The 22,408-nt window shown below is 52.3% G+C and overlaps 7 protein-coding genes across 7 annotated transcripts; 4 read left to right on the top strand and 3 right to left on the bottom strand.

Annotated features, from left to right (window-relative positions):
- Positions 1 to 1,153: 1,153 nt before the first annotated feature.
- SMAC4_06508 (uncharacterized protein) lies at positions 1,154 to 3,399 on the bottom strand (the record flags this gene model as incomplete). Its single annotated transcript, XM_003345906.2, has 3 exons — positions 1,154 to 1,736; positions 1,822 to 1,980; positions 2,107 to 3,399. The coding sequence occupies 3 exons, from the start codon at positions 3,397 to 3,399 to the stop codon at positions 1,557 to 1,559; spliced, it is 1,632 nt and encodes a 543-aa protein (XP_003345954.1). The 3' UTR covers positions 1,154 to 1,556.
- Positions 3,400 to 4,603: 1,204 nt separating this feature from the next.
- On the bottom strand, positions 4,604 to 6,478 carry SMAC4_06509 (uncharacterized protein). Its single transcript, XM_003345907.3, has 3 exons — positions 5,364 to 6,478; positions 4,976 to 5,021; positions 4,604 to 4,915 (listed from the first exon to the last, which is right to left on the bottom strand). The coding sequence occupies exons 1-3, from the start codon at positions 6,327 to 6,329 to the stop codon at positions 4,872 to 4,874; spliced, it is 1,056 nt and encodes a 351-aa protein (XP_003345955.3). The 5' UTR covers positions 6,330 to 6,478; the 3' UTR covers positions 4,604 to 4,871.
- Positions 6,479 to 7,378: 900 nt separating this feature from the next.
- On the top strand, positions 7,379 to 8,702 carry SMAC4_06510 (uncharacterized protein; the record flags this gene model as incomplete). The annotated part of the gene is made up of 1 exon (XM_003345908.2): positions 7,379 to 8,702. One exon carries the CDS (start codon positions 7,379 to 7,381, stop codon positions 8,483 to 8,485), a length of 1,107 nt encoding a protein of 368 aa, XP_003345956.1. The 3' UTR covers positions 8,486 to 8,702.
- Positions 8,703 to 8,819: 117 nt separating this feature from the next.
- On the bottom strand, positions 8,820 to 10,735 carry SMAC4_06511 (uncharacterized protein; the record flags this gene model as incomplete). The annotated part of the gene is made up of 3 exons (XM_003345909.2): positions 10,373 to 10,735; positions 9,984 to 10,220; positions 8,820 to 9,810 (listed from the first exon to the last, which is right to left on the bottom strand). The coding sequence occupies exons 2-3, from the start codon at positions 10,007 to 10,009 to the stop codon at positions 8,820 to 8,822; spliced, it is 1,017 nt and encodes a 338-aa protein (XP_003345957.1). The 5' UTR covers positions 10,010 to 10,220; positions 10,373 to 10,735.
- Positions 10,736 to 11,145: 410 nt separating this feature from the next.
- On the top strand, positions 11,146 to 12,688 carry SMAC4_06512 (uncharacterized protein). Its single transcript, XM_066090463.1, has 5 exons — positions 11,146 to 11,291; positions 11,358 to 11,391; positions 11,476 to 11,593; positions 11,658 to 11,932; positions 12,085 to 12,688. Exons 1-5 carry the CDS (start codon positions 11,281 to 11,283, stop codon positions 12,112 to 12,114), a joined length of 468 nt encoding a protein of 155 aa, XP_065946144.1. The 5' UTR covers positions 11,146 to 11,280; the 3' UTR covers positions 12,115 to 12,688.
- Positions 12,689 to 13,939: 1,251 nt separating this feature from the next.
- On the top strand, positions 13,940 to 15,689 carry SMAC4_06513 (uncharacterized protein). Its single transcript, XM_003345911.2, has 2 exons — positions 13,940 to 14,344; positions 14,456 to 15,689. Exons 1-2 carry the CDS (start codon positions 14,335 to 14,337, stop codon positions 15,607 to 15,609), a joined length of 1,164 nt encoding a protein of 387 aa, XP_003345959.1. The 5' UTR covers positions 13,940 to 14,334; the 3' UTR covers positions 15,610 to 15,689.
- A 1,064-nt stretch (positions 15,690 to 16,753) lies between these two features.
- Positions 16,754 to 22,196, top strand: SMAC4_06514 (uncharacterized protein). The gene is made up of 2 exons (XM_066090464.1): positions 16,754 to 18,111; positions 18,211 to 22,196. The coding sequence occupies exons 1-2, from the start codon at positions 17,680 to 17,682 to the stop codon at positions 21,220 to 21,222; spliced, it is 3,444 nt and encodes a 1,147-aa protein (XP_065946143.1). The 5' UTR covers positions 16,754 to 17,679; the 3' UTR covers positions 21,223 to 22,196.
- Positions 22,197 to 22,408: the final 212 nt, after the last annotated feature.

Raw genomic sequence — 22,408 nt, 5'->3', positions numbered from 1 at the left:
TCGTTGGCGTCGCGCAATTTGTCTCGAACGCGGTCAAGTGTATCACCGAGCGGGCGTTCGGAAATGATCTCCTTCTGTTCTTCTAAAAGAGTCATTTTGAGAAAGGACGTGCTGGGAATTGCTAATTGTGTGGAAAATGGATGGGCAATGAAGATGGTAAACAAACAATGCTGGTTATTGAAAGGAGAGTTGGAGTAAACAAAGACCCACTAATTATGGACCCAGACATTGGCGTGATAGACCACGTGATGCTGGAAACTATTGGGTTCCCTAGTTAGCTAGCTCAGGTCCGTGAATGAGATGTTCAGATTACTAATAAGAATAGGTGCAATTTTCACCAAAATCTGTTACGGTTCTGCACATGACATTAACACCACTGCAGTAGTCCAAAATAAGGTGATTGGGACCGCTAATATTGATGGAAGATGGCCAGAGGTGCCAGACTCACCTTTTGAAATCTGACAGGTTGCGGAGGCAGCGAAGAAAATCTCCGGACTGTAGGCAGCTGCAGAGCGTAGCAAGGCCAAGGAGTCATTGGAACCAATCAGATCCACATGAAGACCGCCAGATAGGTACCTTATGACAGGCTGGGGTGCATATGCCCAGACGGCCAAACCTACAAAAGATAGGACGATGTTCTGCTTGCAAGGCAGAACTTGGAATGCACACTATATAGCCAATGTCAACCTGTGACATACCTCGAGGCATTCGGAACAAGGCTCGGTACGTACCTCAAAACGTACCACACCTCTTTGGCAGAAGACAACCTTCCTTCTACAACCAAAAGCCTTGGCGCCAAGTGTTAGTCTTAACGCTTGGTTGCCCGCAAAATTCTTAACACGTCTGGGGTAGACAGGGTTGGAGATGCAGAGCTTTTCTGCAGGGCGCAGTCCGGGCTCTCTTGGCCGACTGCGCCGTCGTGGAGGGCGAGGCTCTCTTGGCCGACTTTTCTCGTAATCCGCCCAATTGTATTCGTTGTTTTAGCGCCGCCTCTCCATTCCACCGTTTTGCCTCCGTCCGAACGATATGGATATGGGAGCTGGTGGTTCAGTCTTTTGACCCTACCACGTGATGAAAAGACCCGTTTCCTGACCTTCCCGCTCCCATAGATAAGAGCAGTGAGGGCCAGACTAGTAGTTGGGTCGCTGACGACCAGCGAATCCCTGGTGTTGTATGTTTTTCTCTGCTTTTTTTTCGCCTTTAATTTGAACTTTTTGTCCATTTTGTTCGCCTTCAATCCTCTCTTTCTCTCTTAGTTTTTTTAATCCACTCTCGTATTTGCTTTCCCTGATCTGTCTTGTGTAAAAACTCTAACAAGCCGCCAAAAGATGTACCTAACACAAACCACAAAGGTTCAATCACTACTGACTCTCCAACCTTCGATATACCAACTTTTGGGTGCACAGAATCGTATCGTTCGTTCATTGGCATCACGGCTGTCTAGCTGTCGACAGGAAGAAAGAGAAATAAACAGCGCAATCCCTTGACCCAAGTTCTCATATCCCATCCATCCCTTTGTTAGTAAGGTTGTTTGTTTCCTCAGCTCGCCCACTCACTCATTGCTGCTCCCTCAGCTTATACTTCAACCTCACCGGCGTATCCGGTCCACTAGACGTATGGTTGCTCCTGTTCGTCTCCGGGGCTTCAGACATGTGTCTTCCCTTTGCGTCACACAGTAAGAAGTCAAACATCCCGACGAAGTTGGCGACGAGGATGGTGATTTCGAGTTTTGCCAGCTGTTTTAATAGAAAAATCATGTTAGGTCCCCTTCACTAACACCGGAGAGGAAGAGAGGGAAAGAGAAAAAGGAAGAAGTCTTACCCTCATGCCCAAGCACGGGTGTCTTCCCGCTCCCCAGCCCAGGAAAGCCAGCGGCTCCTTCTTATCCTCAGCACGATCGGGCAGGTAGCGGCCTGGATCCCAGCGGAGAGGGTCAGGGTAGATGGATGGGTTGACGTGGACGTCGTCTAGGAGGTAGGTCTGTTGTGGTCAGTTAGTTTGTCGTGTTCTTAGAAAGGATGAAAAAGAAAGAAAGGAAAAAAAAGACAAGGAATTGTAAAAAAAAAAAAAAAATTAAAAAAAATAAACGGGAGAAAAAAAACTCACAGCAAAACCCCCATGCGGCACCACCTCCCCCTTACTCCCCAGTACCACATCCTTCCCACTCACATTTCTCCTAAACGAAGTTCCCACAACTTGTAGTCTCGTCGTCTCCTTCAGACACAACTGAATCACGGGGAACTCAGCCTCCCACTCATCCAGCGTCAGACCAGCCAATACTTCCCCAACACTCTGTTTCTCGCCGTTCTGTCTATGTCTCCTCAACGCCCCATCAATCTCTTCCCTCACCCTCCCAACCCACTCCCCATTTTCTTCCGCAGCCAAATAAACAACCAACCAACAAACCATAGTGCTCGTATTCAGATGTGCCGCATACAAACTCGCAATGATAAAAATAAGCACCTTCATCGCGTCCTCGCCGTTATCCATAAGATATTGCATTGCATCATCATCATCACCTTCTTCTTCTTCTTCCTTTCTTTGTTGTCCTCCCACAGTCTCCCTTTGTCCGCGGCGGTGTTCAAACTCATTCTTGACAGCAAAATACAGCTGCGCGGAAGCGGTCATTCTTCGAAAATGGTTTGGCGTCGGCAGCCATGGAAAAATAATCCGGATGGGAGAGGTGGATTTGTCGATTATTTCGAACCACTTCAGCGATTTGGAAAGCATGGGTGAAGAAGAAGAGGCCCACGAGGAGATACCCAGCGTGCGCATGGTTAGTTGGAAGATTAGGCGGTTGATTGTGTCGAATGGGTCTGTCATGGCCTCGTTGGTGCCGGCTGGGGAATTAGAGGAGGCGAGGGCTAGCTGTTCGAGAGTTGCGCGGACGTCGGTAACCACCAACGGGAGGGATTTCTCGAGAGACTCGCTCTTCATGAAATTGAACAGGTACTTGGCGAACCACTTATCTTGCAAATCGTAGTGCATCTCTTTTACCGGTTTGCTATCCTCGGGCGTGGGCGGGGTCACGGTCAGGAAGACTGCGTACCCTTTCGTCATGTTGAGCGCTTTGTTCTCGAAGAAGGCGCGGCGGGCTTCCACACCGGAAAGCCCGACGAGGTGATGCCTGCCAAAAAAAAAGCTGAAGTTGCCGGTTTTGGAAGATAGGATGCCTTCGTTGTAAAAACGGTAGCGGTCCGTGAAGAACCGGAGGGAGCCGAGAATGGGCCAGTCCGATGCTTTGAAGAGGGGAGGGGTGTTGGAGGGGAGGTGAGGGCGCCGTTTGGTGAGTGAGGTGAGAGCGTAAAGGAGGAGGAGGATGGAGAGGAAGGTGAGGATGGTGGGCCAGTCACGGAGGGTTTGGGTGTCCAGCTTGGTGAGAAGGCGGATGGAATCCATGATTGAGGTTTGGCCGAGGGCCAGGTGTGAGGTTCTTGTGGTGTGAGGTTTTGGATATTCCTCAGATGTAATGAGGATTAACAAGGTTGCAAAGAGCTTCACTCTCTGGTTGGAAGAGAGATAGCCTGAAGAACTGCAGATTTGATATCGACATGGAAGCTGCCCGTGATGCCTCCTTTTATGTTCGTTGAGTTCGCTTAGAGGAATAAGCGAGTATCTGTGCCGCCCGCTCATTCACTTGGAAGTCCGCCAGCACACACCATCACAAGTATGGATGTGCTTCTCATTCGCGAGGAACAATTTCCCCTCTCCTCTTGTCAACATGTCGTTGGCACCTCTTTTCCTCCCGAGTCTGCACCATTTCGGAGTGAAGTTCTACCTCGTGCTCTGTCGATACTGAAGTTGGTTCTTCATCACCCCCCTCTTCTTCTCTTCGTGGCGTTGCTACCCCCCTCAGCGCTTGATAGTTGCTGTATCGAGGTCTTAAAACCAACGAAGACTCGTGGCGTTGCTCTTGGTCTCGGCGCTTGATGAAAGCAGAGCTGAGGTGGTGAATCCAAGGAAGACGCTCCACCAAAAAGATATCACGCCTTCCCGATTTGGCAAAGGGTTTGAAGGGAAGAAGAAACGTGGAATTGGCTGTCTCTTGGGTGTTCGTCTCGGTCAGTGACTGGAGGTAGGACCAAGACAGCAAGCGTGATATCGTCTGGGCGCAGAATGTGTGCTTTGTCTTTTGAGCCACGCTGTTTCCTATAGTGGGGACGATCGTATGTGTGTTCTCACAACTGGACATCATCTTTTGTGACTCTTTTACAGAGGTGGTTGCTTTCGGTAAGACAGGTAATTGTGGATCAGGTAAACTCGTCGGCGTGGTGTATACACCTTCTTCCTTCTTTGTAGTCTCGTGGGCTAGAAGCCATCTTATGATAAGTCTCCGAGTTCGTTATATACGCACTATGCTCACAGCACGTCAACTAACATGGCGTTTTGTCATGCAACGGCGGCGAAGAATGGGCTAGCCATAAGCGTCGAGCACGTCATGAGGCTCCTCTCCACGCCTAGATCGTGCTTGCTCATAGCCAAACAATGTAATCACCCGGTAGATCGACATGGACCCCAACTCCCGAGGAATGTTCATGCGAGAAATTACATCTACGATGGGAACCAAGATGCGCCGCACCAATGAGCTCAGCCTGAAAAGAGACGGCGCTCGGCCGAAAGGGAAAGTATTCGTCTCAAACTCGGAGGCTCACCTATTCTTTAACCGATTTGTGGACTTCAGAAGTCCGAGGCCGATAGATTTCAGCCACAGAAGGAGTTAGTGACTTAAAGAGAAGAGGAAGCCCAGAGACACCATAGGTCTGTTTGCGAGAAAGAAACCGTATGTAACGTTAACTGAGCTTGAAGTTCAACCTCTTGTTCGATTTGTACTGTTCTGGAAGCACTATCATCACCATGACATATCGCCCCTATCAGTGAGCAGCATCGTCCGGTCCAGTACCGTTCCTCTCTCCAACTGCACGACATAGTCAGTATCAAATCGAAATCGGCAAAAAGCCACGAGATAAAGACTTACCATCCAGCGCAACAAGGAAGCGGCTCACGCAGTTGTAGCAGGCGATCTGTTCGAGTCAAGGTCAGCTCTCTGAGCACTCCTCTAGGAACTTCTTGCCCGTCACCCGCCCAGGTTGTTTTCAGTCTTCCAAACTGGATCAAATTTCCCGTCCTCTGCTCCTTCCTCAATCTTTCATCGCTCCCTCCCCATTCTTTCCCCACACTTGCCTCACCCTTTTCCTCGCTCTTTCCTGACTTTCCCCACACTCTTTCCCTACCCCGTCACTTCCTTCTCTTCCATCGGTCTTTCCACTTCTCACCCATTCGCCCTCTACCTCTTTCCCAGCCCATCAACCCACGCCAAACACAAACTCCAAAAGACCTCCCGAACTCGAAGGGGATAAACTCACAATAGCAGTCAACTCCACCACCTCCCTCTCGCTAAACAGCCCCCTAACCTTCTCAAACGTCTCATCCCTAACCTTCACATTCCTCGTCATCTCATCCGTAAAGCACACGGCCGCCCACTGCCTCTCATTCAGCCCACCCTTCTTCTGGTCCCCCTCCTCAATGAGCAGCGGTTCCTGCCTCTTGACCACACCCAGACCATCCTCGCCCTCGCTAACGCCCGCCTGAACGGCAAGGGGCGCATGGTGGTGCCACTCGTACCAGGCGCCGTTGCAGACGGCCACGCGGGAGATGGCCAGCTCGCGCTCGTCGGCAGGCAAGATGGTTTGCGTGCGGATGGCGCCGAGAAAGGAGTTCCAGCCGTCGGCGACGGGCGGGGAGTGCAAGAGGGTCAGGTCAAGCGGTTGGAGAGGACGAGGGGCACGGCGGGCGGTGATGCGGTCGACGATGGCTTGTTCGGCTTCCGAAGAGGTGGGCGGGGGGTTAGCGACGTAGGGGAGACGCATTTTGGTGGTTGGGGTGGTGGTGAATAGTCTGGTGTTGTTGATGAGTGGCCGTGTAAGTCGTGAGTACGAGGATACCCGGTGTTGTTGTAGTGAGCCGCGGAGGTGATGTCTTAACGTGAAGGACATTGGGTTTGAGATGTAAGAGGGAAGGAGAGTGAGAAGACAGAACGGATGAAAGGAAATAGCTTGATGGGTTGACAGCTGCAATGCATGAGTACTGTAGGTATCATCGGCTTCGCTTGAAGCCGGTGACGCAGGTCCGTCACACACCCACAGATCCGGGCCATAGCCGGCATCCCGCACCCCGCCTTTCCTCCACAATGATCTCCGCCAACTCCCCACATCTGGGGGCCGGCGGTCGGCAGCGGGGGGTTGCGGGGAATCTCTTGCCCGCTTGTCCGCCGTCCGGAAGGAGGGGTCGGCAAGTGGACGTGGGCCCGGAGCTTCAACGTCAACGGCCATTTCACCGACCTAGCGAAATTCAACCTGTATTCATCTCCAGAAAATGAGTGCCGTTGTCGACAGCTCTTACCGTCAAGAATACCTGGTAAAACTACGACAATAACAGTGCATGCACCTGAATGAAAGACAGAGGTGTAGCATCCTATCTCGCGAAGAACAGAGGCAAGCTGCTCAATCTAGGTACTCAACACCGATGATGCTCGGCTTGATCTTCACCACATATATATATATTCTCTTCACACAGACAGACATGACAGCCGTTTCCATACAAAACCAGAAAATCACATACGACCATAGGCACCCGGGAAACTCGGGATCCCGTCTGATCTCCCACGGATATGCCAGTGACCGCCAGGCCAGTAGAGGTAGCCAGACCGGCGACGACCGGCGAATAACCTGGTGTTGTATGTTGCTTCCTTTTTCGTCTTTTGGTCTATGGAAAGCTTGAGGATGCCGAGGGCAGATTCGAGCTCTTGGGTACGCCCAGGAGGGTAAGATGGGAAATGTGCGGTTGATGTGCGAGCATCGAAGCATGCAGTCTTTCTGACTTCAACTCGCAACATCCGGACTGGCCATAAACGACCCGTTGAAATAATCTAGCCATTTGACCGATCGAACCAACATCTTCTAAAGTCCATGTTGAAGTTTCCCCTGATGCTTTAGAGACCGAAATGATCTCATGGCAGACAATATCGAGGTCGAAACTTCAGGTTCTCCCTTTACATAGTCGACAGGCAACTGCGTTGGCAGGAGGATGAAGCCTTTCAGCGCGAATGGTCTTGCAGAGGATCCGATGCCTAACGCGAAACGAGTAACTTCTAAAACTGAGGTTAAATATTAAGACGCTTGAGGGAAACGATAGTTGATGACATTTGCGAAAGTTGCGAGGTTGATCAATGTTGATATGGGGATGTTCAGGGTTTAGTCGAGATCACTCACCGGGCAACGGGCCGCTCTTGGTGTTGGCTTTCAGCGGCACAGTGTTAACAATATTGCCTCGTGCTTATCCTGTCTCGCCTGTGTGGGATAGTACCTTGGGTCTTGGCGCCATGCCTTTCCCAGCGAATGTGCCCCTCCATCCGTCGCAATTGCAGACAACTGAAGCCAACGGAAAACAAAAGTTCGCGAAAATCAACAACCACCACCACAATTCCACGCGCAACCACATCACCGACTCCGATCGCACATTCAAACCAGCACAAAATCCCGAAAATACCATTACCAAATTGATGGACACCTCCCCCCAATCACCCCCCACCAAAAAGCGCAAAATGGCGACCGACACGATCGCCGCCGCTGCCCCCGCGGCCATCGAAGACCAACAAGAGCACCAATTCCCCCTCCCCACAATCCTCACCCACCCCTCCGCCACCCCTCCCATCCTCATAACCCAAGGCGCCGAAGGCCGCCTCTACAAGACAACCTTCTTCAGTCCCAACATCCCGTGCGCGCTCAAATACCGACCCCCCAAACCCTACCGGCACCCGATCCTCGACGCGCGGCTGACCAAAGCGCGGCTAGCCTTCGAAGCCAAAGTTCTCGAGCGGTGTCGGCGCGAGGGCGTGCCCGTGCCCGCTGTGTACGCACAGAACGCCGCGGCGGGCTGGATCGCGGTGGAGTGGATTGAGGGCGCGCCCGTGCGGGTGAAGATCAACGAGTGGCTTGGCCAGCGGCCCCGAAACGAGGAGGAGGAAAAAGAGGCAGACGCAAAAGAGAAGGGCCCGCTCGTGGAGCTGATGAAGAGGATTGGTGCGGCGATAGCGGGACTGCACAGGACGGGCGTGGTGCATGGGGATTTGACTACCAGTAATATGATGTTGAGGCCACCTGCCAAGTCTACGACGGACCAGGGGAAGGAGACGAATGGGGTGAATGGGGTGGGAAGTGAGGAAGCACAGGAAAAGGCGAAGCTGTTGGAGGGAGATGTGGTGATTATCGACTTTGGTTTGGCGAACCAGAGCCAGTCAGACGAGGATAGGGCGACAGATCTGTATGTCCTTGAGAGGGCGTTCGCGAGCACACATCCCCGCGCGGAGAACCTGTTTGAGCATCTGCTGGAGAGTTATAAGCAGACGTTTGGCAAGAAGGGAGTGTCGGTACTGCATAAGTTGGAGGATGTGAGGATGCGTGGAAGGAAGAGGAGCATGATTGGTTGAGGGTGTAGACTTTCTTTGCACGATATGGCGAGAAAAAAGATACCCAGGGGTTTATACTCAATACACATAAACGAACGATTGCCATGATGGTTTGTCCGTAAAAAGGACCTTGATCGCTGAAGCTGTCAGTCAACTTGCTGCGAAACGTGCAAAACCAGAATCCCATTCGTTCCAAGAAAAATGAAGACAACGCAATTGGTATCAATATCAATAGAATCAAAATGCCTGCCTGCCTGCCGCCGCCATCCAAAAACTCCCTTTCGACCCCGAGCTTTGCTACGTTGGGTCCGTCTTGTATCTTCTATTACCCTAGCCCCTACCATACTAAAGTGCCTCAATTCAACTCAGCACCAGCGAAGTATCCCTTATTCTCAATCACGCCCCTATTCCTCACCACAGCTGTATACTTAATCACCCATTGTGGCGTAAGGTTTCCGCTTAGGCCCTCGCTGCTCGTCGCCTTAGGATCAGCCAGCAGACCCGCTCCCTGAGGGCCGAGGAGCTCCCTCAGCGTCCCCTCAGGCAAGATATCCGTGCAATCGCTATGCACCAACAGTTCCACGTTCTGTTCCTTGGCCAGCTTCGCCAGCGGCGGCGGCACGTTGCAGCAATTCTTGATGTTGATCTGGTCCACGGCGGGCGGGACCTGCACTCTTTTAATGAACCTCGCCAGCTTCTCGGTGCCGAACTCGGAGATACCTAGCCTCTTGACACGGCCCTGGGCGTAAAGCGCCTCCTCGACAGCCGCCTGCCAGGTCGCGATCTCGGCCTCGTCGTCGCCTTGCGAAGCGTTCCTCTTGTCGGCTTCCCACTCGCAGTCGCCGTCGAAGGACATGCCCGGGAACGAGACGACGAGCAAATCAACATCTGAGATCCCGCCAAGCTCTTTTTGCACTAGTGACAGCGCTTCCGATGTGTAGGCCGCCCGCCGCGAAACGTCGGGCGTGGTGGTGGGCAGGAAGAAGATCTTGACGGTGATGTCGTACTGCGACCGCTCTTCGAGCAGACCGGCGGTTTCCCAATCGATGCGCGGGACATAGATTGTGTTCTTCGTCTGGTCTTGCGCAGTCCAGTAGAGGGGGCCTGCGACGGGCTCGGGGTTGCTGCTGTTGCTGCTATCGCCATTTGTGGCTTCGTGGACGCCATTGTTTGTGCCATTGGTCGTTGTAGTTGTCGTCGTCCCGTTCACGTCCACGTTTAGGTTCTCGATCTCGTCGGCATAGTCTAATTGCGCATCTTGAAAGCTGACTTTCAAAGAGTTTATGAGTTCGAGGTTGGATGCGCCGGGCTTGCGGACGATGGAGGGGCCGCCGGAAACGATGTTTCTGAAAAAAGTTTGAGCACACAATTAGCGATTGGGTCCAAACGGCGGCATAGTATTTTCCCTAGTTTCTCTCTCGAGGTCGCACACGTAAAGAGACAAGAGACAAACACATGCCCTGCCACACGCCATCTTGCCTGACACTGGAACCACACAATGGGAGAGGGAGGGACGTACCCGGTAGAAAGTATTAACTTGGCCATGGCTGCTGAATCTGAGGAGCCCTTTTCTTTCGGGAATGAGTTAAAAAAAAGTAAAGGTTCGCCTGGCGCAAGACGAATCTATCTGCCTCTTGAACTTTAGACTTCTGACTAGTGGGGTCCGACTTGTTATGGTTCAATGGAGCCTAGAACCGATTATTAATGATTCATGGGCATGGGTCCGGGGTTTGGTGTTCCGATATGGGAGTTGCTTCTGTTGTTTGTAAGCTTGTGATGCCGATGGTAGGGGAATGTAACTGGAGATAGGAAAGGTTAAAGATACAGATGAAGGTCGAAAATGGCGAGGAGATAAAAAACATTGTTGAGAAACTGAGCGTGTATCAAGCAGAAAGACAAGTAGAGTACCTTATCAATGTGGGATATCTGTAGGATATAAATCGGGGATCTTCATCCGACTCTCGGACCTTGACCTTGTGCTAGGTGAAGCATGCCTCTACCTAAGGAAGGCGCCAGGAGCAAGCACAAGTGCATACAGTCCAGTCGAACTTGTCAAGGCCGGAAATGCACATCGCGAGCATTTCCCAGAATACCGGCAGCTAAGCCAGCTTCGGCATCTGATGACTGCCGGTTGCGTTCTCAAGCACACTTCGGTGTATATAAACGCGGGATGCCGTTGAAGGAGAAGAGGGCGACAACCAACCAGATGTTTGACAATGTCTTGTTGTGGGAGAGAAAGGCGAAGAGAACGTGGGGAGCCTTGTACTTCTCCCACGCTGCTGTTCGCTTGTTACAACCACTAACACTGAGGAAGAGAACTATTTGAGTCATGCCGGCCGAAGATGACATAAAATCAACCAAACACCGCTGAAAACTGAGAAATAAACAACTAGAGATATTGTATCTTCAACCTGGTTGTTGAGGCATTGTTGCGCTGAGAGGTTTATCCAACAATGGCAACAGGAGGTATCGAGTCCAACTCCCAACCCTTGTCTTGTCACAGGCAATCATCGAACTAACGCTTCTGTTAAGTGTTGGCGCACTAAAGCACACAATACGCACTGTAGTGCCGCCTAATAGTACTCTGAAACTGAGCAGTAGCAGATACACTAACAGCGTCCGTACCATGCAGAGCCCCACTTGCCTTCGCACATTGGACGGCCGTCGTCCCGCCCCTTTGGACAGCTCCAAGGAGTCCAGGCTGTCGGCGGCGTGGTGTCCTTGTCCAAATTTCCCGCCCGTGACAACACCTCCATGATCACTTTGTTGACTCCCGCTCAACGTGATCCTGGGTAGTTCGAGGAATCATCGTCATCATGGCTATCCAGTATGTACCCCGTTTGCCGCGATTTTGCTATTCGCATGGAACCCAAGCTAACCCAAAGCTCTGCAGCTATCTAATCCTCCTTTCGCGCCAGGGCAAAGTGGTGCGTCTAACCCGCCGCGGGCGTTGCTCTCGTCCCCAACCACGGTGTCCTTCCCCCAGCTGACCGCTCACCTCAAATATCCAGCGCCTGGCCAAATGGTTCACCACTCTGTCTCCCAAGGACAAGGCCAAGATCGTCAAGGACGTTTCCCAGCTTGTCCTGGCTAGGAGGACTCGCATGTGCAATTTTCTCGAGTACAAAGGCAAGAAGCTCCGCCAGTTCTCCTGAGTCGCCGGATGTGGCTAACTGTCTTTGCTCGTTTGCAGATACCAAGATTGTCTACCGCCGATATGCCTCGCTTTTCTTCATCGCCGGATGCTCCTCCGAGGACAACGAGCTGATCACCCTCGAGATCATCCATCGCTACGTCGAACAGATGGACAAGTACTACGGCAACGTCTGCGAGCTCGACATCATCTTCTCCTTTACCAAGGCCTACTACATCCTTGACGAACTCCTGCTGGCGGGAGAGTTGCAGGAAAGCAGCAAGAAGAACGTCCTACGATGCATATCGCAACAAGACTCGTTAGAGGACATGGAGGTGCGTACAACTATTTCATTTGGAGCCGTGACCGCTTGCCCGGACAGAAGCCTCATTCTTCCTGCGTTGCTATGCCTACACGCTCCCCACCCTGTTACGACCCCTAATGGCAAACCACTGAACTCACTGACACATTTATTGCACTTCCTCAGGTCGAGGATGAAGTTACAAAGATCATGTAAAGGCTGAACAGGCCTTGTGGTGTCTTTTTCTCCATAATCATCACCGACCAGGACCGAAGTCTCGCAAAACACTCGCGATTGCCACCCACTGGTCGAGTTCTACTTACCCTGGCAGCACACGCTAATGCATACTGAATCCCTGATGCAGGATGTGGAACAGGTTGAGAACGCGCTCAAGAAGGTTGGAATTCTCTGAAGCAGTGGCAGCAACCACATTCCCTCCGATAGGTGACGGCACCGGATGGATAGACGAAGAGGGGCGACCCGAAAGCACAAGAACACGACATATGCAATCAGGGAGGACAATAATAATCGCGCCGAGGGAAGAGAAGGGTGTGGCGTGGTGGCAGGACGTCTGGGCTACAGTCACCCATTAGGAGGGAGCAAACTCCCTTTCCTTAATCATATAGATATGGGCATTGTAGATTAATGAGCTTGCCAAAGCTGAGCCACTCGGAGGCCGGATACACCACTGATGTCCTGGTCATGGACGATGGCGGGAGGAATCAAGTGGTTGCATATCCGGTACACTGGGCATGGGCTCGGCGTTGTGCTAATTGACAACAACGATTCAACGGCGCGTTGCCAATACCGATCCATCCGTTCTAACCTCGCACGCAGTCGGGTACATGCGCAGAAACAGGTCGACTCACTCGGGGGACGTTGGGTTGGCATTATCTTGATGCCCACCAAAGGTTTGTCCACATCAGCGTCGCAAGCAACGCTCGTGGCGGGTCGAGAATACTCTATTCGTCAGGTGGTTGTGGTCGATGATTAACATGAACAGCGTTCAGGCCGGGACACACACCAAACATTGACACACATTGACACACATTGACACACAGGAACTCGTTACGATGACTGGAGGTTTCCAGGCGGAACGGCGGAGTGGGAATGGAGACATTGTGGTGACAAGGGAACGCCGATCATTTAGGGGGTGCGACTCCACCCGACTCGAGGAGCCAGCAGGCGCATGACCGGGGTTTTGGCGGGTCGACCCCAGCGTCACCCCAGCAATCCCCAGCGAGCCAAGGCCAACGTGGGCTGGCGCAAGCAGGCCACTCACCCGAAAGGTCACCCACCTGTTACCGTCAGCGTCAGCGAACTGGCTCTGGCCCTGATGGCACGGCTTGAAACGTCAGATACCTAACGAGGGCCCCCGCGTGAGGACACTGGCTGGAGGGAGTGGAAGGAGCGAGACCGCAACCGGGCGGGCACCAGCATTGGATGATGAGGCCCTGATTTCAATGACCAACAAGAGGAGCCAAGCTGAACATCCACGGAAGCGTCAGTGTGCCATGGCCGTATGCCGAACCGATACCCGGCCGTTCCCCTTGGTTTGACTCGGTTTGGAAGGAAACGTTAACATCACATGGGATTCATCTTTCCAAAGATGTCCCTCCTCCCACCTTTCCCACCTCTTGTTTGCCAAACTGATCTCAACCTCACTTCAACCAAGCAGCAGGACATCACCCAGTGATTCCTCAGATATCTGACGATATCATCACCCTATTCCATATCAGGCCAACTTACAACAACAACCCCACTTCTAACGTTCTACCTACACCACATCTACCCTTTCATTATCTGGACTCGACATTGCGCTAGACATCATACATCCCGTGTCTCTGCCTTTGTTCACATTCTGGACTTAGTCAGTGAACTGATAGGCACGATTTCCATTATCCCAGCTTAACCGCTTTCCCCCGAACTCACGGACTCGTCGGAGGACCTAGATAGGTCACATCATCCCCCGTTCACCACCAACCCTGTTCCCACTTCCTCCGCACCGCCTTTTCCGACAACAATAATAACACCTATTTCCAACATCAACGTTTCGCATCAATCTGTTGCGCCATCACGGATCGACCCGGGATCAAGAATCACTGGTTGAAAATTCCTACAAACAATAATAAAGCGGGTATATCTCCCAATATCCTTGCGGTAACTCACTCTACCTTACATTCAAACAACTCCCATCTGGCGATCATTCGACCCCTCCCACTTCCAACCAACGACCACAACGATTGCGGAGCTGGGTCTGCCACTTGTTCATCGCCCTTGTTACGACTCTCACCGTCTCCTATTATTCGTCGCACCACATCGCGAATATAATACATACACCACCTGCAATCACCGCACTTTCCCCAGGTTCTTCCATCACCTAACCCTTACATCAATCACGTTTACAAGTCGCATGCCAGCGCAACCACCGACAAAATGAAGGCAAGTATACGTCGTACCGGTTGGACCGGGCACCGCTACCCTCCAAATACCAGAAGCGGTTGATCGTCGAAAGCAATATTGACCCTTTCACAGTTTCTATCTCTTCCTGCGATAGATGTTGTGACGAGCGCTCTCAACTTCGACACACCAGACTGTCACATCACTGGCAGCTGCGATCTCTACACAACAAAGGCTGCGGGTTCCGATAAGCGTCTTTACAAGAACATCCAACAGTCTCTCCAAACCCAACATGACAACCTCATCAAGTTTGGCAAGTCACTGTCACCACCTCAGCGCGAATCAATCGCTGAGACAATCAACTTCGAGCGGTCGTCACCGTTCGGCTCCCTCAACGAAAAGGCGAACCGCAACACCTACGCCTACCTAATAGCCACCCTCAATGCGTCGCATCCCGACTACGACTTCTCGAATGTCCTGCGACCCGACGACTTCAAGCGCGAGAAGGAGTTGCGCCGTGTTATGGCCCACATCGATAGTACCCTTCAAAGCGTGCGGCCCAACTCGTCCTACTTGGACGTTACAATACCTCGCATGGGCTCCTCGCCCGCTGCCGCCTCCAGCTTTGGCTCCTCGGGCCTCGCTATGTCACCGGTCTGGGGCCCCGCCATGTGGGCGTCCATCGACAAAGAGATGGACCTCAAGGACTGCTCCATCTTCTCATACCAACCCGTCGACGCCCCCTTTGACGAGGAAGAAGGTGCCATCTGGGCGCTCCACTACTTCTTCTTCAACAAAACTCTCAAGCGCGTCTGCTACCTCTACGTGCGCGGGATGCCGGTCATGTCCCATAGTCCGAGAATACCGGGTCACCACGCCATCATCTCCGCAAAGGGAGGACTCGTGCGACCCCGTCGGGTCCTCTACGGGATCGACGAGGAGCTCGATGACGCCGGAGCCAACAAGCGCGCTCGGTACTGGCTCGGAGACCAGTTCGCCGAGCGCGTCATGGCGGATGACGACGAGATGGAGGCCGATGACGGTCTAATATGGAACCGCGATGCTGATGGCGATTTCAACCATAACTATCACGATGATGTCGATTACGACTATGATGACGAAAGTCTGGGGGATTTCGAAGAGGACGAAGAAGACCTCGAAGACGGTGCGAATGCAGATGACAACGCCAATGACACTAAACAAACGACTTCGGCCGCCACCAATAAGGGGGGCTCAAGTTGGCGCTCTCAGAATGTTCCGTACCGGGGGGTCAGTGAGGATATCGCGTCGAGGATGGAGATTGATGTCTAGACCATGTCAATCCCAATCCGCACCTTGCGACGCTGATGATGACAGTCATCGACGGGACTGTCACCTCATGTTTCTTCTTGTTTTCTTTTTGGTATTGTTTTTTTTTTTTGATCTTTTTGTTTTTGATGACAAACCTCATTGCGCGCGGGCCTATGGGAGCGTGAGAGGCTCCTGAATTTTCGAAGATACCATGGTGTTGGTTGGTTCGCGCGCGCTCGCATTGTCTTTCTTTTCTTGGGTGTTTTCATCTCCTTATCATTTGTCGTATCTTTATTTTGCGTGTACATGGGTTTGTTTTTGCGTTGATCTGTTCTCTCCTTGGTTTTTTTATTTCTTTTTGACAGCACCTGTGCTGTATCACTACTGCTTCAACGCATGACACAATGGAATGGGTATTCGCTGGCTGGCTAGCTTATGCAACAATACATGGGAAGCTCTTTTTTGGGTTAAGACATGGGTGGGAGGCATGTTGATTGACTCAAAACATTCCCTCGGAGTATGGAAGTTGGCCAGCAATGCATTTGGAGAGCGAGAGAGATTTCACGACGGCGTATTCGTGGAACTATGGGAATTTGGGATATGGTTACGTTTTTACTACTGCTACTGATATCTGCGCGCGGAGTATTTCACAACTCTACTCTTTACTCTATCTACAACCACTAAGAGCAACAACCGGGGTTTTCACAAACGGACTTCTTCTGTGTGAACGGAACGGAAACAGGGTTTAACTCAAACAAACAAGTTTATATAATGGCTACTGATTCAGAGGTCTTCTTCGCCTTTCAGATTGCTACAGACGGACGGGGAGCATCTACAAGAATGGAGAAGGACAAGCCTGCCTAATAAAGGGAAAAGTGTCCTTAACGTGGCATGGCATGGCAGTACATGCCGGAATGACTACGCCCTCTGCTGTATTAGTTTTAATTATCAAGTTATTCTCGAATTGAATGACTGTAAAAAGTATGTTCAATACCAAATAAACATGAAAACACGAAGCATGAAAATAGCTTCTCTGGTAAATGTTTCGAACATGGTTGTGGTGAAACTGTAAATCGAGACATGGGAAAAAGGGGGTTTGTTGGCTGAACGATAGTGGTGACGCCTGTGAGGTACCCGTTGTGTACCCCACCATTCGCACAAGCAAGCAGCAGTTAAGGTGCCACTAAAGAAACGGCCCTTGTCCCAGTCAGAGAGAAGAGCGATGACGACAGTGGCCCCCCATCGGACATCGGATTCGTACTGGTATTCCGGCAGTATCTTCGTCCTTTTCCAATCCACTCCATTTTGCTCAGCTTCCACCCCCCCAAGCCCAAAGGCTCCATCGCTAACGAGGTCGGGACCTGCGTGGGATCTTAACTTATCCACCAGACCACCAGAAGCGTGTCCAAATCAGGTCATCTCGATCGCCATCGATTGTGAAAAGGTCCCCGAGATCGTTTGGATGAACGTGTCTGGTCTTCTTCAGCTGAAATTATTAAACTGGCAACCCATCGTCACAAAATTCAAAGACGAGACAACTTTGAAAGCAACACTTCAGTTGACACTTCGATGATAGTGTCTTTTCCTTTGTCATCTGGGTTGTAGGGTAGTGACGAGTACGAAACACCAACGGGTTGAACCATCCCTTCTCACTCTTTCCCAAAGCTCTTTAACAAGTGCCGTGCGTGTAGGTGGAGCATTACCCATCACACAGCCTCCGACATCATCACGCGCCCGAGAGTCTGGCTCTTGACAGCCTTTGTCAAACTCACCGCTCCCCGATCAAAACCCACACCCCGACCTGTCTGAAGGGTCCTCTCTCCGCTCCGTAGCTTCGTTCCGTTTTCGGTTACGGATCCATACCAGACCACCGATCGGAGCCAGTCATCGGTACCCGCACCGACTACCGACCCCGTACCCCGTACCCCCGCCTCTACAGCCAGCCTCCGCCGCCGCACGCACGCCCGCACTTCTGCCGACAGACATCCCCGCCCCGAAGGGCATACCACCGATCGATATCCACACTTTCAATTCTTCCGTTCCGAGCCCGGTCGGTAGATTAGCGGTACCTAACCCAGGTCACCGGGCATCATGGCATCGGCCACCTCTACGGGGCCGTCCGGAGGACCAAAAACCAACAGCATCGTCCCCGCCCAGCTTGGTTTCCTAGCCATCTACAACCCCAGTCTTGGCACTACGGACGAGACGCTCGAAGACCAGATCGTCTACTACGCCTCGGTCACGACACTGAAGGACCAGCAGCGCAGAAGACATCGGTCGGACCGATCATCACGCTCCCGCCGTCATCATGCGCCAACAAGTTCTGTATCCGGAACAACAGCCCCTGGCACGGAAGCCGTTTCGCAAGAGGAGAAGAATGAGCGCCTCAGGCAGATAGGACTGGCCCAGGGCATGGTTGAGTTTGGCAAGAGTTTCTCGGGCGGGAAGGCGGTTAATACGATTGATACCGAGAAGAGTAGGGTGGTGCTCCATGAGTTGGAGCCGGGGTGGTGGATTTTGGCTGTAAGTTTGTTTTCGGTGTTATCCCAAACCACCATGACCTACAACATCAAAGTAAGATAGGATCGCATGAAAACTCACTGACACATCCGAAATGAACAGTCTATAGACCTCACCCGTCTTCCCCTCCCCAACCAGTCCTCGGGAAGCAGCAAAACCCCGGCCTCCCCTACCCAGTCGCCCATCCCTGGCAGCCCTCGCAAAGGAGGAGCCGGCGCATCATCGACAACAGCAACTGAAGAACACCAAAAAGCCGAATACTCCTCTCGCGAACTCAAGCCCGCCGCCCTGTTATTGAGGGACCTGCTCCGTGCCCACGCCTGCTTCCTCCTCCATCACGACAGCTCCCTCTCGTCCTTGTTCGTGCGCGCCCAAAGGCCTAAATTTGTCACCTTGCTCAGCCGCTACTGGGATTTGTTCCTGTCCACCTGGAACGTGCTTCTACATGGCAACCCGGCTTGCAACATCTATGGTGGGATCAAGGTTGCTGCTAGCGGGGAACTTGGTGTGGGCGTGGGAGAAGAGGATCGGGGCTCGGGAGAGAGGGAGGTGCTGGAGGGGATGGTGGACAGAGTCGAGGGACTAGTAGATCTGGTGGTGGGCAAATTTGGAGAACCGGGTGAAGAAGGGAAAGAGCCGACGGAGTGGCTTGGTACCGGAGCGGAACCCGGAGCAGACGATGGTGCAATTTTCTTGGGCACAGGGGCGCTGTCGAGGCAGTCGTTGCGGTCGATCATCTGGTGGATGGAGGATATGTATACGTGGGGAGAGAACGCGTACGGGGTTATTGAGAGCCCCACAGCGACGAGAGTACCACCGAGGAGGCAGCATAGACAAAAGGAAAGCAGGACGAAGATTGCACCGCTTGGGGAGGTCATGTCGCCGGGGTTGAAGGTGTCGGATCTGAGGCTGCCGCCGCCGAAACCAAAGGCAACACCGCCGTCAGAGGCAGAGCAGAGCAAGACGACTTCCGATACAGATGGCAGGCCGTCCGGACCGCCAAGGCCGGTTACTTCGCTGCACCCTTCGACTAAAGGCAAGGATCTGGCAAGTCACACGGGTACGGGGACACCAGCTAGCCCGACGACGACGGATGAGCATGGAGGCGTGGGCCATCTGTTCAGTTACCTGAAAATGGGCTACGGAACCCATTGGAGTTTGGGAATGGGTGGCAGCTCTCAGCCCGCCGAAAGGCAGAAGGACAAGGTCGAGGATCAGAAGCCAAAGAAGCCGCCCAAGGACTCCCAGTTCTTGATCGGTCTTATGGGTGACTTGGACGGTACACCTGCTACTAGTCCCGACGCCCAGCCCATCGATCCCTTTGATATGGAAGATTCGAACTCGCGCCTGCTCTTGCGCACTTTGACCGTCGAGATTGAAAGTGAAGGCGAAAACTGTCGCGCTTCACAGTTTCAACAGGACTTTGGCAGTCATGACACCGAGCTTGCTGAGACCCAGCCCCAGGGTACCAGCACTGGCACAGTGACTGTCACTAATGATGATGGCCATCGCCGCGTCACGACTGTTACAACAGCCAACAGCCCCACGCCGACCCCTAGAACGGGCTCCGTAACCTCTCGTTCCGTGAACCAAACCGGCTTCGGAAACGGGTCATCGCTGGGTAGCAAAGGAAGCGTCGGTACTACGGGTATCACCTCCGCGTCCACCAGCTTCGACAGCCAAGACCGCAACAAGACCAAGAAGCTGCGCGTGGTGGTCTACGTCATGCGTCCCTTCATTTTTGTGTTCCTCTTCCAGCTGCGCACCGACTCGCTCGCTTTCGAAGGCTTCTACAGGAATTTGCACCAGCAGATGGCTCCTCTGCGAAAGTCGCTGTTGCGAGCTACGGCTTACAGGCCAGAACGTCCCTTTGATTCGGTAGCGGGAGGAAGTGGGCAGATCTACGATCTTGTCTGGGACCCGAAGGAGTTAACTGTTCACTCAACGATCCCCAACATCCCTGAACCTCCCGTTCCCGTGGCTGCCGGTGTCGTCGGTGGTGGTGGCGCGGAGACGGCACCGGCTAAGACGGCTAAAGCACCCTGGAGCCGCATCGAAGCGTTGAACACACATAATCAGATTCTCAACATGTTCGTTAATACCCGCGATGATAACCTCACCGGTTATGAGAGGACCTGCAAGACGAGTAGAGGGTGGTGGGTGGTTTGGAACCGGATTTTGGAACGGACTGCTGCTGCTGAGTCTCAAGGACATCACCAGCATATTCTGTCCGTCTCTTCGTCAGGTTCTGGCACGAGGACTGCTTCCCCAGTAGGGGCTTCAGGGTCACCTACAGTTGCCAACAATAACTCCAACAACAACACAGACGAGATGTTCTTCTCCAACGTCAATAAACCCCGGCGCGAAAGAAGAGCGAGCGATCAGACTCTGAGGAGAAGGCGGAGGACGCCTGTTTCTTCTTCTGCTTCCGCTTCGCCTAATCCGGAGGCTTCTGGTCCTTCTTCCACTGCTCCATCTGGCTCTTCCGATCCCACCGGTACTTCTGCTGCATCGGCATCCGCATCTGCATCAGACGACTCCATCTCCAGCATTCCTACAGACCATTCACAACTACCCGAACCTGGCCACGAAGCCGACAACGAGGGACAAGGCGAGGACGCAGAAGAAGAAGAATATGACCACGACGAACATAATTCAAGTGAAACCGCCATGCCCCCCGCCTCCATGCATCCTTCTGCTGCTAGCGGCACTAGTAACACGTCATCATCATCATCTTCGAGAAGAAGGAGGAGGGATGATATGGTTGAGGTTTCTAAAGAAATCTTTTTGATTAGGAAGGCTACTGCGGGAGAAAGTGGGACTGGATTATCTGTTGGTGTTGCTGAGAGACAGCTTGGTCATTTGGGGCATACGAGGGGGGTTAGTAGTGTTGGGAGTTTTGTGAGTGCTGTTGCTGGTGGTAGCACCGGAAAGCCTGAGGCAGACGATGTTGGTGGTTCTGCTGCTGGTGCTGGTAGTTCTGCTGCTGCTAGTAATGAAGCGGGTACTGGTGCTGGAGGTGGCAGTTGGGCAGACGGAGCGACCAAGTTGGCTCAGGGGTTTGGTGTGGATACTAGGAGGTATATTGAGGGGTTGTTGACTTTGAATCGTTGATTGCAAAGGCGAAGGGAAAAGACACAAGGTACGGAAAGGGAAGTGAACGGTGGTGGTGGTAATGACAGAAGAGAGCAGAGCAAAAGTAAGGCACACAAGATACGAACGAACAATCACTATAGTACAGTACAGTACGATACAAAGGTTTAGGCCTAGGTTAGGTTTTATACAACGGTAATGAAAATCAATGGGTATTGGGTATATCTGCAAGTCCAGGCGGTACTGGTCACTTTCCAAGTTCTCTCGCGAAACTCTTATGATCTGAAGCAAATTCCCAAGTGTCGAACAGTCATTGATCCTTCGTCTTGTCTTACGGTCACAAAGCACCCGATCGGTAATCTCTGCCAAAGCCGCGAGTGCCGGCTATTTTGAATCATGGTAACGCCGCAATCCAAGATGAAGGCCGTTCCGCCCAAAGAATCAACCTAGGTGTTGTTTAAGCAGCGGGATGGCGTACGCACGTAACACCTTTGATCCAAACGATCCAACTACCTAGCCAGGGGCAAAGCCTGGTGTATTCCGTCTGGGTGGTTCTTCCATGGGAGCCAGATAGATAGGCAGATGGATAGATAGATAGTTGGGTAGTTGAGTTAGGCATCAAGTATGAAAAGCCCTTCATTCAAAAGTTCAGATCAAGCTGCTGACTGAGTGATCCGGGCTCCGGGTTGGTGTGTCGTATTGGGTTTGATTTTGGGTTTGATCTGAGTTCCTTTGGGCTCGCTCTTTCGGTTGCCCACGGCTGAGGCTGACTGATGGACAGTTGGGACGAAGTCGGATGACGGAGAGGCTCAGAGGCTCAGAGGCTGGCAGGTAGGCAAAATGGGAGGTGGTGGGACTGATTGATTGATTGATGGCTTGTGGCACTGACGACGCCGGGATTGGCGCAAGAGTCTAGGTAAGTCAGTAGGAACGTGTTCTTTAGGTAGGTGGGCACGGTAGACTGAAGAGTCGGTTCAAACAAAGAGAAAGTGGACGGAAAGTGAATAAAGGTGAATAAAGGTTGAATAAAAAGGGAACAAAAATCAAACAAAAAGTGAATAATATAGAAAGTGAAGTGACGGTTCAACGAAAGAGAAGTTGAAGTGGTGAACAGAAATGAAGTAACAGTAGAGACTACTAAAGCTAAAAGAAAAGAGCAAACACTAACCCCAGGGGTACTAATATGTCTGTCTGTAAGCCTCAAGTT

This window comes from Sordaria macrospora, chromosome 2 (genome assembly GCF_033870435.1).
Source record: "Sordaria macrospora chromosome 2, complete sequence".
In the NCBI taxonomy this organism is placed as follows: domain Eukaryota; kingdom Fungi; phylum Ascomycota; class Sordariomycetes; order Sordariales; family Sordariaceae; genus Sordaria; species Sordaria macrospora.
Note: the sequence above shows the minus strand (reverse complement) of the source record. Positions and strands in the feature narration are given on the sequence as shown.